Here is a 15,882-nt window from a genome sequence, read left to right on the forward strand (position 1 = left end):
CTCGGTCTGTGCTGGTCTTGAATAAACCTCTTTGATGCCAAGAACAGTGTGCCCTATCATTTCAATTTTCAGCTGTTTTTCTGTTGTACATCAGTGTACAACATGAAAGCATGATTGGCACTGCACGACCCATGCACCACACTTGCATGCAGTGGCAAAATGTGTTGAGGGGTGCTTTAAAGAAAGTCATTTGTGAGGATAGAAAGCATGCCACCATACCTTGTGAACATGGCCCAGCTTGTCACCTCCACACTCAACAGCCTTGTCAAGGTATGTTATGCCTTCGGCAAGCCCTGCCTCCTTCTCAGCCTTGGGGGCTGATTCGCACCGCTTGAATGTGACACGTGCAAGGCGCCACAACAGCTCTGGATCGCCACAGTCCTTGTGCTGTAAGAGCATCTTGTACGATGCCTCATGGTCACCAGCCTCATGCATGCGGTCTGCCTCTTGTTTTGCCCGCTCAACTGTCAATGCAATATAACTCAATCACCAAGAATAAATGTAAATCAAAATTTAGAAAAAAAAATACTTTCTCAAAATGCAACCTGTACAACACCAAGCTTAAAAAATTCTACCAGCGACTGTTGTTACCAGATTTAGAAATAATTGACCTAATGCCTGCCGACATGCTCAATACACCAATATCACTACACATAGCGTTCACACATACCTGTCCTGCCAACGCTATGATCCTAATAGTTCTCGCCAAGTTTTATGCTGTAGCTGGGCAACCCTGAACAGAATAGCAAGGGCAGCTGCATTGTGGACAATGCCAGCAGAAATTCCTTTAAGATGGTGGTGGATGATGATTTGGGTGCATGTGCATCTCAATTCTGCTATAGAATCTTATCCTCTACCAATCTCCTTATACCCACACTCCTGCCTCTTTGTGTGGCATAAGTCAGCATAAGATTGGTCTATTTGCCCAAGGATAGCTTTGTGAATGTGTAAATATTCGACATTATCAAATAGCCTCCTTTTTGTTTCAGTATTCAAAGTGAACAGGTACTACTTAATGTTTTGAGCATTTTTTTTCTTATGGTTTCCGAACAATATGAACGGACGTGAGATGCAGAAATTAAACCTCTACTAGACCACAACAGGGTGGATCAATAACATATGCTGACTAAATACAACTTTCCATGAGAGTGCAAGTGCACGTCTTTAAACTACTGCTTATTGTAAGGTCTATAGCATACAAGCAGTATAGTTTCGGATGTTGTAAATATTTCAATGCACACATATCCAAGGGAATGCAACCACCATTATCCGAAAGTTCTGGTGGCTCCAATGATGCATGTTTGTGCATTGGTGATTTGTTCTGCCTTCATGAGCCCGATAGCCACTGGCAGATAAAGGTCTGCAAGTTGTATTGCATTTTAGACCCTTTTACAGATCACTAAAGTCAGTTCTAGTTATATCCTAGCCGAGATTAGAGGAAGAAATGGATTTCAGCAGACCATGTAATGCAGTGCAGATGGCCTGTGGTCTGCTGCAGAAATGGACTGCTTGCCAAGGAAACAAAATGCAGTTAGGGACATTAAATGATTATGTATTGCTAGAGAATTGCACATGCTGCAGGCAGAGGTTGGAGTAAGTGGATGCTAGGCTAGGGTAAATGGAGATTACTGGGGGAGGCCTTCAACCTTCAGTGGACAAAAACTATGATGATGATGGCAGAAGTCTGCTGTCTTTTGAAAGGTTGAGCATATACAAAATAACCCTCTTCAAGCTGTTCCTGTAAAATAAATGAGTGGGTCCAGTCGGTTTACCCTACACAAACTGTTGTTGCCAACATTGACTAAGTTCTGTACAGGCACATGAACTAGTTTCTTTCTTTGGTCATAACTCCTGGGTTTGTGCTGTGCGTGTTGAACCCCAACACAACGCTTCTATTGTTATACGACTGGAATATGACTATATAACTGTCCTCGCCCGAATACTAATTAACTTTTGTTAACACTGCCACAAGGGTCACGGGCAACCCACGAGTACCACACCCAATTTGAAGGCTCTTCACACTCTTATGGGCTTGCTGCAACATATAGAACGTAGTCTAATAAGTGGGCTTTAGTTTTCTGAGTAAATATGTTGCTTTGCGGAGGCTATCTTTAACAAGCACACACAGATGTGCACGTAGTGAATGCAGAGATGGCAGGCATGCAAATAGCTGTGCTCTCGCATGAATGAAGTCTTGCAATTCTGCTGTATCCTCAGACGATTATTTGGATGCTACTAGTCGCAATGAGTCTGATGACAATGCCAGATCATGACGATTTTTAATTCAGATAATAAGGACCTCCAAAATCAGCCCAGACCAAATTCAGCTGTTGAGCAGCAAGTTTTGTTTTCTGCTTGTCGACGACAGATTGATTTCTTGTGCCACCTGAAATGTTGCAGCGATGCTGGCAATATCTCTCTTATTTGCAGTGTCTCTACAGCAAATGATCGACATTTGCTGCCAGCTCAGCAGCTTATGCCCAATATTGATGGTACCTACCAGAAATAGGGAGTCTCCACTAGGAAGAAAACTTTTTGTAGTCAATGCACCTTGCGAGCTACAACATTGAACCTTTCATGCATGGGAGACGATAAAAGTAAAACATTTTGAATAGTCAAGAATCTTTAATTTTGTTTTTGTAACATTGTAAACATTTCCTATAGTTTTGAATAAACTGTTTTTCACAAATTATTACATGCATTTTAAAAGTTAATCTCTCTTTAAAGCACATTTTTCATAACTTTCAATTAACATACAGCCGAGCCCAGTTAAAACGTACAGGCATGAAGCTCACAATATAGTTTCACAATTCAATTTACTCAAGCTCGACTATAACGAACTAGAACAAATTTTAGTTAGGCGTTTGTTATTGCCAGTTGAGGAAAGAAGCAAGGAAAGAATCTATTGAAAACAGAATTACATGTTGTAGGCAGGAATTTCTGCCTGTGCCTTGAACTGTTTTTTTTATCGTCAGTGAGAATGACGTTCTTGATGTGCGATATCGTGTACACCTGCTTCAGTCCACTTCTCTCAATGCCAAGCGCTGTACCGGCACACGACATCAGCCACAAAAAGACCATCCTGAAGGTACTTCGATTTCGATATATCCAATGTCCTGTTCGTTATGAGAGGGTTATTTTTCATGAATAACAGTCAGTAACAGTGTTTGTCCTGCTTTCGTTAACCCTTTGTTTTTTTCTTTAAGCACTTCGGTGCGTTGCTTTGCAAATCATGCCATGAACAGTCAGTAAATTTCTTGTGTTCAATATAGAGCATATTTCCCTTTATCTTGGTTCGTTATGTTCAGGTTCAACTGTATACCATGTTATTCTAGCCATGATGGTATAATCAATAAATTATCATCGCTAAGGCCTTTAAAAATTTGCCTTTTTTTCCATGGTAAGGCAAAAGTCAAAGGATTTATCGCCTTTGGAGATTTCATTGCAGGTAATGCTCGATGAAAATTGTTAGTTCAGCTGACGCAGATGACATGCTTGGCTTCCTATTGGTAACATATGTGGATTCTCCTGCACATATGTGAACTGCAACTGCACTTTTCCTCAAAATGCAGCATAACGGCACCCTCGGACATATTCGAAGAAGTGGGCACAGATAACTGAAACATTGATGAAATGTAAAGACAAGAACTAAGACTATCAATATGGCCGGAGAATGTGCTTTGTGGCAGGTTCCATAATTTCCTTCCAACAATTCATGACCACTCCGTAGGTTCTGTAATCTATGTGGGCTCTATCGAGGTGCCATAGTAGCAAGGTTGTTACCGTTGGGACACCACCACCCAACTAGCATACAAGAGCTGTGGCACAAAACTCATTTATGGCAACTTATGTTGTTGCAGAGAGACAAATACTTAATAAATTTCACTTAATCCCAGCTGTCAAGCCCAGATCACCTACATGCATCAGCAGTCAGCATGACAGGGTTCTCTACCATAAGTTTGTCTATCAAAAGTTGCAGTTCAATTTCGGAAGAAACTTCAAAGCAAGCTTAACTAAAATTTTCATATTTATAAGTACATGTAAAACATAAACACCTTCATTAAGCTATTGCTGACCTGATCTGATTCAACCTTCATTAGGGCACAAAAAGCAAAATTTTAGATACTGATGAAAGCACAGTTTTGTTTGATAAAAATTCATATGAAAAAAAAAAAAAAAAGGAAATTTCAACAACAGCATGATTAAGGTTGGTGGCTCCTCACAAATGTAGTGCAAATTTGTGAGCCATGCCTGGCACCACATTTGAAGCTAACAAAAGCAACAGCTTACATCAATGTTTGTTACCTTTGTTAAAGACGCCTAGCAAAAATGATATCGATAAACTAAAAGACATGTTTACACCTAAATACAAAATGGCAAACATGATGGTGTTGAATGTTCCAATAGCTGCAGTTACAGTATCTAGACACAGTTCGTGGAGCATATATTTAAACTTTGCTGTTCCAGAATTTCAAATTTTGCAATTTCTGTCAACATTTCGTAATGTTACTTACAGCCTAAATCAAAATTATGGATTGCCAGTAGAATTTATACTAAACGCAATCAATTTCCTTTTGGGCCAGTTCAATGCTTATCAATATATGTCAAGCATCATACTTCACCCATAACCTTTAAGTTATGACTACTTGGAAGCCTATAAGTGCCAAGTTATAGTCAAGATTGACCCGATTTGAAACAATGCACATAAGTAGCAATAACAACCCTGTATTTTGAACCGACTTCTCGCGCAATTTCCAGTTAGCTAGCCAATTACACAAGCCACTTGACTGCCTTGAACTGCAATAATCAGCGATGACCTAAAGATGTCACGTGAAAAAACAGTTTCATATGTTGCAAATGCAATGCTTATAAGCGTCAGTAATATGAACAGTTACCACCTCACTCTGTGTTAACCACAGCGAATACTGTGTAATCTTGCATGCTCAGCAAAATGATGGAAGTACACTTGTTTCAAAAATCAACAGCCGTTTCACGCTTCAGTAGTCGCGATACGCGGCATATTTAGCTTGAAGCTAAAAAACGAGTGCAACAGTAAAAATATTGCGAATATTTTACCTGCTGCGTTAACTGCACGACTCACACGAGTTCCGTTCAGCCGTAAGTGGCATCAACTGATGGAGACCTTCAACGCGTTATTTCGTAACGATCGAGAAACCTATTATCTCCCAGAGCACGTCTACCATCCGTTACAGCGGAGTACGCCATGAAGGAAAAGTGTTCCTTAATAGGAGAACGCCAAAACCGACAAATTGCGACACCAATAAGAACCCGTAGCATATGTTACGTTAGTGACGAACACGGCAAAGCAGCATGCAAATAAAAAATGATTACCGGAGGGAATGAGAGCGGTTCTCGTTCGTAATGAATGGAGCACATACCTTCGGACATCTTGACGAATGCAAGACCACACAGAAGGAAAATCTGCGGCGCAACTGCTGACACCGTTCCTTGACCAGCGACAGGTGGGCGACGGCAACTCTGCCAGAAGAAACGAACTGCCCTTTCACAATCAACCACCCATACCAACCACGAGATAAGAACAGGTCCGCGATTCGCGATAAGTCGATAGCACAGTCACTACGTCCCCGCCCTCCGAGACGCGAACAGTACCTGCACCGACACGACATTGTTCCCTGAGATTTGACGCCGAGAGCGTGATACTTCTTGTTAAAGCATGGTTATAGAAGGCTCTCATTAAACCGAGGAAATCGTACGTTAAACCAACACCATAACGCCGAATTCAAAGGATAAGGGAAATCGACTTGAGCTCCTGTGTGTATATACACACCACTTGCTCGGCAACAGCACTCAATACACCAAAGAATTCCACACGTACCTTAAATTTTGATGACAAGTGAACGGTGCGCTCTCTCAAAGAGAGCGCGAACGGCGCGAGCCCATACCTTAACCGCAACAACAACGCTTGGTAACTCATTTTTGGCAGAGCACTAGCTTTCGTTTATGCGTAGTGCTATGAAAGCGCATGAAAGCGGGCGCACTTTGTAAATCATTAAAAACAGCATCAAATTGCACAATTTTAGCATAACCTTTCTTTAACAAGCAAGAATAAAAAAATAATAAAGAGAAAGCGGGGGATTGAAAAATTTGGAAGTTACATTTACAGCCCTTTTGCGACCCACGCTTTCGGTTTCGCATGCAAAAGGATGCAAATATTCCGGATTGTCGTGCGTGGCTGTGAAGCAGATCGCACAGTACACGTCACAAATATTTCTCGCAGGTACAGTTGGCCATGGAACATGGGCGGAATGGGAGGCCCTCTTTGCGTCGCAGGACCCGGGAACCCAACCACAGACCAAACTTCGCTGTGTGAACCGGGGTGCCAGTGCCATGGCCCTGCGTGGGCGGGACACATGCGCGTAGTGCGAGAGCTGTGCGGCTCACTCAATGAGGTTTTTCCACCCATTATTACCAACACTGAACAGTAACCGGCGTTGTTAAGGAAACAGCTTCGTAAATTGGAAATATCGACGAACTATTTTCCACGAACACCAGACGTCACACAAAACATTTGTATCAATGAAAATGAAGTTTGCCTTGACCAGTGAAAAAAAAATTTTTTATTTTTTTTTTTAGAAACAACACATCAACAGGTGAAACAACCTTTATTTGTCTTGCTACTTAACAGTTACTACTTACTTGATCAGCGACACGTTTATTCTGTTCGGGAAGAAAAGGAAAATAGAAAAAACGCTGAACCTAAGCAAGTATCGCGCAGCGCGTGGACCGCGCACGCTCGCGCACAATGCGCATCATCATTCGAGCCGCTGTACCGCGGGCCTCGCAGCCCATTCACCTAGCCGACAGATCCATGATTTCGATCCAAGACAGCCGCATATTGTCAATCCAGAGGCGCGCCATTTCTGGATACGTAGGAAACAAATGAATCGCTTTCCCGTACAGATCTTGGGATTCGACGTCGACATGGTGCAGTTTTCCAACCGCACGGGCTACACAGTGTGGAATGGCCAGGTAACCGACACTGACGACTTGGAGGCAATTCTGAGTAATCTCCACACGTCTACTCGCACCTCATGACGGGCTACATTTCGTCGGGAGCGCTGCTTGAGCGTGTACGCGACCTCATCGCTGAAATACATCTCTTAGTGGTTCACGTGTGCGATCCTGCAATGGGAGACCACACTTTACGTCCCTGCTGACTTGGTGTCCATCTACAAGAGAGGTCTGTTCCCGATGGCCGACATTGTGACGCCACAAAAGTTCGAAAGTGAGCTGTTAACTGACATCATGATCCGCGACGAAGGGTCAGTCTGGACGCTATGGAAATACTGCGTGCAATGGGCGCCACATCGGTAGTTGTTACGTCGACTAGGGTAGACAACGCCAACACACTCGTAGTATTGGCCAGTAAGCGCACCGGGGACCGGATGACTTCGCTGTGGACGTGCAGCGCATGGACGTTCACTTTTGCGGAAGGGACGACGACAACGAAAAACTTACGCGTCTCTGTTGAGAAGACTGTGTCTACCATACAAGCAGTGCTAGAAACATGCCCAGAACATGCATGCTGAGTTGAAGCTACGGCTTGTTAAGAGGAAAGACGAGATACAGGAGCCACCACAGAACTTAAAATTTGTGGCCTTCACATAAATTTACGCAACACTCCACGTTTCCGCTGTCTCGCAGAAGTCGGCCAACGGGACAACGTGTATCAATAAGCATGTCACCCATTACGAAGTTGTGCGTTTGCCGTTACAAGTGTTTATCATACTTTATTGAGGATTTCAAAAGAACTGCAACAAAGATTCGCAGAGATCCTTTATTCAAAGATGCATGCTGCAGCTGTTTCCAGGCGACCGACTCCCACGTGGTCTTTCACAGCTTCAATGTAAGTGGCAAAGAGAAATGGCAGCTTGGTAGTTGTAAGGATTCACACAACAAATAGTAGAACTGTGCTGTTCTTTTATTCAAAACAGGCCACGAATTGCTGCACTTGTGAGCTGGAATGACTCTGATACCAAATCCAATTTTATTTAATTATTTTACATATGACAACACTGATGAAGCTCTTTTCTTCAAGAGCAATGATGGTATGTACTGGAAGAACAATAATAAAATGCATTTTGCAAACATGCTATCCATGAGGTTCTTTCACATGATCAGCAGGAAAGGAAAAAAGAAAAGCAATTCACACGGACACAAACTGGTGAAATAAAAGCTAAATGGGAAGAGGCCAGCAACCAGTGAGCACAGCTACGGCAGTTGCTTTTCCTGCAACTGTGCAAAAAAGCCGACATTTCAGTAACGTGGCACTCCACTTCCAGGCCTGCCTGCAGACATCATGGGTCTTTGGACCTGGGTGCCCATCAATGGGTGCCTCATAGCAGTAGGAGCACCTGGACCTCTCATCATTGGTGGTGGTTGCTGCGGACGTTGCGGCTGATACTGCTGCCCCACATGACCGCCAAAGCTACTGTTAATTCCAGGGGCACTTCCGCTATAAGCTTCACCGTCTCCATAACCATAGCCAGACAGTGGCTTGGAGGGCTGGTGACTGCCAAGTGCGGGCGATGCCCCAGAATTAGCACTGCTCAGAGTCTTCAGCAGATTGCTACCATTGTGAATCAAGTTGTCAAGAGCCTTCTGAACACTCGGGTTGTCAAAGTTAATGTAAGTGGAAGTAGGGACATCGCCTGCTGGCGCTGGTGGCTGTGGTTGCTGCTGCACAGGTGTTGGCAAGGGTGCCTGCTTTACAATGGTTGTTGGACTTGTAGGTTGTCCAATCATGCTCAAAATGCGCTGCTGCAGCTCTTGCTGTGTTGGCTTTTCTTCTGCAAGGGAAAACACAAAAGTTAGGACCTCTGCCATAATGCCCTCCTCACTGGCTGTCAATATGCAAAAAGGCCAGTGACCACAGAAAGCTCTGCCATGCACATTGGTAAAACACTGTTCATTACAATCATTATTCTGGATATGCCAATTATCTACTGAAGTTAAATGCACCGTCATAAAAAGTTAAATGATACAAATTAACTTGCCCACATATTTTCAAGCTGTTGCACAATCACTGTAAAAAACAAGTGCCCAGTGAAAAATATAGATAACTGTTTTGACAGGAGACAGAATTCATAAAAGAGGTATCTGAGAATCTTGCGAACTCATTAGTATCAACTACAGTTCTTTGAACATAAAATGTAAATAACTAGATTTTAACTCATCATAATATGCTGCATTTAGAAAAATAAACCGCACAAATCAATACGAAAAAAAATTTGGTCAAAAAATAACCTTTAGACAGTAAAGTTGAATGCCCAAGACAAAAGCTGAGAAGAGTGCATTTGCAAAGACAAATGTATCTTAACTCGTAGATTCAGATAAGCTTCCACATTATTTATAAAAATGCACAAGAAAATGTGGCGGTAAATTTTCCATATAAACATGTATCTAAGCAAGCAGCTATGATTAAAAGCATGATAGATAACGGTCATATTTTTGGGAAAAAATATAGGGGAGGGGGGGGGGGGGGGCAGGACATGTAGAAAAGGACAGGTCAGGTGCTCATTTATCCACTTTTACATTTACATTGTCATACCGGCCCTTTCCTCTTCTATGTCCCTTGTCTATTTATTAGGCTAACAAGTATCAAGGAAACAATTTGCCCTGCAACAAATTTTACTTCACCAATAAAAATTTTTCAGTTGACATCACATGGATAAACCCCTATGACAAACAACATTGAAAGAAATAAGCTCTTATACAACAGTCCTCTACACTCCAGAATGTTTTCTATAACTCAAAAGAGTTGTAGCACTGCCTACCCTCAAATTAGTATCAAGGTGTTTTTCTTTATTTTTACTACAATGCACATCATTGTAGACCAAATACAGTAGTGCACATATCTGTAACCACAAATAAATAAAAAAAAGAAAAAATAACACAAGGCATCCGAGCTGTTGTGTGCACAGACTTATGGCTTCCCATGTCACAGAGTACCATTACCTCATATCCTTACAAAAAAAAAAAAAAAAAAAAAAAAAATCCAGCAAAGCTAAACAAATACCCACCAATGTGAAAAATCTATTTTGGCATCAGAGATCTTTCCGTTCTCGAATGCAAGGTGGCATATGCGTATCACCATACCATCTTCAAAGTTTTCACGCACTTTCAATTGAAGTCTGCCTCATACACAGTGCAATTTATTGTAGCACATCATACTAAGAGCAGATCCTTAATCCTCTCATAAGTCGTGCAGCCATGACGATAGTGCTTTTTATTTTTAAATGTTGCTTGCATACGGTTTAAGACTACTTTCACCTGTCAAGAAATATGCAGCAGTGCTAAACAAAACTAGTTTTTCATGTGCAAGTCAACCGATACTTTCTGTCGCAGCTTAGAAAGCAAAGTAAAATAATGAAACATTTGAATAATAACATATAATTTGATAATCTTCTCAATCAACAAAATTCTTGGTGAAATTGTTTATACCCACCAGGCGGCTTTGGTCGCTCAGGCTCAACATTTGCAGATGGTGCAGTTGACGAAACTGTCCGTGGCTGCTGCTGGGCTGATTCGCCCCTTTCAAGCATGAGTTGCTTGTCCCTGCGCTCAGTGAGATACTTGATGATACGGTCCAGTTCAGGAATGCTCAAATACTTTGAGTCCACCAGCAATTTGAGCAGGAACTGCAATTCCCGGTCAGGGCCCAGCCGGTCAGGTCCCCCGGTTGCTGCCTGCTGTGCTTCCACTTGCTCCCGGAAATGACGTGCCACCAGCTTCAGTGAGTCATCCAGTGGCATGTTGCGGTGCTCTGTCAGCAATGGAGTTCCACAGGGGGCGTAGAAGGCAGCCAGAAGGAAGTGGCATTGCCACCGCGAGAAAAGAAACGCCACCATTTAGAAAAATGACACCACATGGCCTACATAGAACTAATGTAGGCCTATGACCAAATTACACAATGCAAGAGTGTGCTGAGATAGATGAATGCTTTCATGGATAAAAAAAAAAGCGAGAGAGCTAACAATGTGGAAGACAAGATTAAATAGTGATGACAACATTGGTACTAATTTGCAAATGTTTTTTTTATTTTTATTATTTTTTGCAAACATGCAAATAAAAGGCAGAGAATGGAGAAATATTTTGCTGTAAATATACTGCATATAGTGGCAGATACGTAACCATTCTGCAGAAAGGACACTTAATTTGATTGAAAAGGTAATCATCTACAAGGTGGGTTTCATCTGATTTTTCATGTGCAACCTGTTGCCTTTGTATGGTTTTCTTCTTGGGTTGGGTATTTACCATACGCTTTCCACAAACCATGCAGTTGCTGCTCACCACCCATTTTGCCATCCTCCCTGCCCTGCTGCTTCTGTGACTTCATAATGCTTACTAGCATGAATGTGTTGTGGCAGCTTCAATAGTTGGAGTTCGCTAACAAATGTGTTTACCTGATCACATATTGTACTAGCATGTGATTCAGGGCATAATCTGAGCTTAGTTTCAGTTCTACAGTTTCATCCCCGTCAAAGTTATTTGCAAAAAATTCCAAACTTAAGTTAAAAGCTAGTAATGCAACAACAAAAGAGAGAGCGGGGGAATTTAAGAGAATTAAACCTCAGTAAAAATAATATAAATCAACCTGAGCCTTTTTGTTTACTGCACTATATATTCTAGAAATACCCAGTCAATAAATTTGGATTTACCTTTTCTCTCATGTACATGAAAAGCTGCCATAACACAAAGCATGTCTTGAAAGCACCACGCAAAATGCAAAAGCTGTGTAGAAGAGAAAAATCTCAAAACAAAATGACAAGTATATAAGGACATGTCTCGTCGTTGGGCAAGTAGTGAGCAGATATTACCTGCCCAACGACATTTAAGACATAATGGTAATAGAGTTTAACGGAGTACTTTCTCATGCTGATGTATGAGAACTGATGTATCAGCAACATCGTGTCAAAAGGTAGTGAACATTTAACAAATTTACCACTCCACAGACAATAACTGCGAGCATGCTACAATGTGATATTCAAACTTTTCACAAAGCAGTGCAAAGTTAAAAATGAGTGATCCTCATGGGATGCACTTTTGCTTCTAACATGCTGTATTAAAGCTGCCATTGTGATACAATACAGATATGTTTCTCTTGGCTGGTGGGTGTATTATTAAAAGACTAAAGAATTAATTGTATGGCCAGTCCTCACACAAACCAACCAAAAAAGGGAGAAAAAATAACAAGGCAAGAAAAAAGGTGAAGGGCTGAGTGCAAGCATTTATAAATTTTGCAAGTTATGATACGTCTATAATTGTTCACATTTCCAGTTGACTACGTCGTGGCAGAGAAAAGAGGAATCTAGGAGACATGCAGTGCATGCTCCCTGCCAACAGTTCATCAAATATGTCACAAAAGTTTTAAAAAGAAGTGTCTTATAGGCAACATCAATCCAAGCTCGGCTTGGTAAATAAAGCTATGCAAGGATGAACTAAAATTGCACGGATATTAAGTTTCACTCTCACAACTTCAGCCGCATAAAAAGGGGTCCTGGAATAAAGGAAGCAAAAAAAAAAAAAAGTTTTGTATATGCAACATTAATCCACGCTCCAGCTTGGTAGCATCCCAAACTGCCGAGACTAATGTGCTGAAGAGCATTCCATATGAAGCTTTCTCTGTTTTCTTCCATGACCTCCAGAAATGGTGACAGCTGTGTGCAAGGCAACAACTTTGACTGAACCTAGACTTATTAGTTTGCAAGTTGAATGAACGATTTCTTACAAGCTCAACCCTTCTGGCAAAGGTTATATTTTATTAGGTACGCATTGTAATTTATTTCTACTTCCATGAGCTACCTCTCTTGCTTCGTCTAAGAATTACATCAGCCACTGGGTACAGAAAACAGTTTAATGCAAAAATGCAATGTCTGCAACTCAAGATAAATTGATAGTTGAAATCATAAGACAATGATTGGTCTCTGAACATAAGAGGTAAGCAAAGAGCAATTACAATTCAGTAATATATGTGCCTAGCCTATGGTGCTCACAATAAAAATGTCTACAACAGTCCATACATGCTCCTGGAGTACTGAACATGCAAGTTTAAAAACATTCATCGTTTCCTCTGTTAAGCTGCGTCACAATAGAAAACTTCAAAACAGATGCGCAATCTTCGGAAAAATAAAAGCTGGTGCACACTGAAACACTGTTCAAAACTAAAGAATAAACTGAAGAAATAAATTGAAGAAAAAAAAAAAAAGAGAAAAAGACAAAAACTTAATGGAACACTGACTTCAAGATAGCTAAGTAATACAGACTTGTCCTAGCTGGCAATGAGCCTTGGATGCTTCAGCACAAAGCAGAGCAGGATAGCATAGCCCCGAACACACAAGATAAAGCATTTGTGCTCTACACTCTACTTCTTTCTTTCTTTTTTCCCCTCTTGGAAACTGCACCATGCTGCCTCAGAAAAGCTTTCACAAGATTCTGTGCAAGACCAGCTAAGGAATGTACCAGAAAAGCAAGTTGATCCTGGGCATATCTGTTACAGATATTGCAGCCTCTGAATCACTGGATATGTCAACTCCTTCATGGCTATTTTGAAAGGTGTAAGAATGTCATTCTGCTGCACTATGCCAGACATATGAGAATATAAATACTTCAGTTCAAAGCAAATGGTAATACTGTCAAATAATTTCAAAGTGAACAATTCAGATAGCTGCGGGATCTGCGTAAAACTTAGCACGTCAGGAAGTTGACAAGCCAAAAAGAGGCAGAAGAGATTTTACTTGCAAAGATGGAAATTGCCATCTCAGGAAACAGTTCATATTCAGTTTAAAGCGCTGTTACAGTAGAAATATTTTCATGAAAAAAATGCAAAGATGGAAATTGCCATCTCAGGAAACAGTTTATATTCTGTTTAAAGCGCTGTTACAGTACAAATATTTTCATGAAAAAATGCAAGTTAATAAGCATTTTTCACTGCCAGCGGTAGAGGAAATTGGTTTAGACTTTGTTAACAAGCTTTTGCCGCGATTGAAACGCCACTTGGACCTTCTGGAGCAGGAAAAATCTAGACTTGGAATAGAAACCTTTTAGAGGTGAAATAAAGACGTTTGGAGCAGTAACCTGTTACTCTGGCACATATACCAAACTCCATTTAACATTAAATCCTGGGGTTTTACATGCCAAATACACAATCTGATTATGAGGCATGCAGTATTACGGGAATACAGATTAATTTTCACCATCTGGGGGCACCCAATGCACAATACACAGGCGTTTCTGCATTTCACTCCCACTGAAATGCAGCTGCCACGTCTGGGATTTGATCCCACAACCTTGTGCTTACCAGCGCAACACAATATCCACAAAGCCACCCTGGCGAGTTACGAAACTCTGTCTCCAATTTATGAGAAAAGATGTAAAAACTTTGTACATTCAAAAAGACTGCATTGAGCATTAATTACAAGTGGCACTAATATGTAAGTTGTCTGTTTCTTCCACCTTCTGTTCCCTACTGCTTTATTAAGATGATGGAACACTTGGATTAACAGTAAATCCCCCTTGTTCTTTCCTTGGCTTTATTATGTACTGGTTTCATATAGTTTTTACTAAATGTCATTAAATAGCTTCTCAACAATTGAGCCTGCAGCAAAAAATGATGACTACTGTGTGACTAGCTTTCCACTAAGTAAATGATTGCTGATAAATATCAGAAGCAGTGGGGGAAAAAAACTACTGAAAGATGTGTGCTGCAGACGGAAGTAAAAGGGCCCATTACAAGGAAAACATCACATTTTTTACTAAAATAGAACAGCTTGGTTCCCCTTAACTTTCTCAATCATAACTACATATTTATGATTTTGTGGATACAGTTTGCCAATCTTGCCATGCACATCTTCCACCTTTGTATAGCAGGCAGCATTTTAGTTGATAAGATGGTTAAAACTACAAAAATGGCAACACGCCCATAAAGTGAGCTCTTGCCCCAACACTAATTCGGTCACTGGGAAGCACGTTATTGTCATGTCGTTACGGCAAAGAATAAGACCGTGGTACTACTGAGGGTCATTAAACTGACTCTTTATTGGGCAAGCTTGTGCTCACAAAAAGCAAGTTACACTCAACACAACGATACTGGCGAGCACAGGTGTCGATCGGCTATTTATACATGACTTATATTCCACTGGTACTCAAGTGGAGTTTGGCAAATCCTGTGGCACCGCTTGGCGGTGAGAGCAAGTGACTAGAAGTAGGTTAGGGGGCAACCACCACTGAAATTTGTGCCTTCCAATGAGCGTGAATGATGGTGCTACATGTTCAAAAGCGTCACAGTTCTAGTACACTGCAGAACCACTTCAACTGTCTCATGGCCACATTCGACCCCTGCAATGCCCCTTCTTTGGGGAACACCAATTAGAGAAACACCAATCCCACACATTGGTGCGTTAAAAGATGTCAGAGTCATGATGGCATCCCAAGTGTGCACCTGTACAGCTTGCATTCGAGGCCCTAAGAAACAACATGGCAACAGAAGTGGATTTTCACAGTGAGGCAAGTGAAGAATTGCAAACTAGAGATGTAAAAAGGCCTATTGAAGCTGGAGAGCTAGCTTATTTTTTGCGGCTGCACATATGCACCAGGATCACAAGTGTGGGAACTGCAAGGACATGCTATTTTAGCGTGGCAACGTTAAGGACAGTTGCCGCACTGTGTAGTTGTATTGTTTTTTCATTAAGCAATGTGCTTGATATCAGGACTGCCTGCAGAATTGTTGTGTTGAAGTATTTGTAATGTACCGCAGCTTGAAAAGCATGCAAATAAAAGAAGCACACAGTGCTTATTTTACAGCAGCTGCATGAAAGAAGGGCTACTAAAACAAAATGAATG

At 41.4% G+C, this 15,882-nt stretch overlaps 1 protein-coding gene and 1 pseudogene across 6 annotated transcripts in view; one reads left to right on the forward strand and one right to left on the reverse strand.

The window, feature by feature from the left end:
* The window catches only part of LOC119435918 (nuclear receptor coactivator 5-like), a 206,026-nt gene that overhangs the window by 52,938 nt on the left and 137,206 nt on the right, over positions 1-15,882 (reverse strand). For 4 of the 6 annotated variants that reach the window (XR_007465293.1, XM_049660898.1, XM_049660896.1 and 1 more), the window contains exon 10: positions 220-464. Coding sequence is in view for 5 of the 6 variants with exons in the window: in XM_049660898.1 (XP_049516855.1) it covers positions 220-464 (245 nt within the window). In the remaining variant the exon portion in view is untranslated. Of the gene's footprint in view, positions 1-219; positions 465-7,945; positions 8,832-10,489; positions 10,808-15,882 lie in introns of those variants that run through there. The other 2 variants (XM_049660897.1, XM_037702613.2) reach the window with 1 other exon arrangement.
* Positions 6,252-7,812, forward strand: LOC125942660 (pyridoxal kinase-like; annotated as a pseudogene).

This window comes from Dermacentor silvarum, chromosome 1 (assembly GCF_013339745.2).
Source record: "Dermacentor silvarum isolate Dsil-2018 chromosome 1, BIME_Dsil_1.4, whole genome shotgun sequence".
Classification (NCBI taxonomy): Eukaryota; Metazoa; Arthropoda; class Arachnida; order Ixodida; family Ixodidae; genus Dermacentor; species Dermacentor silvarum.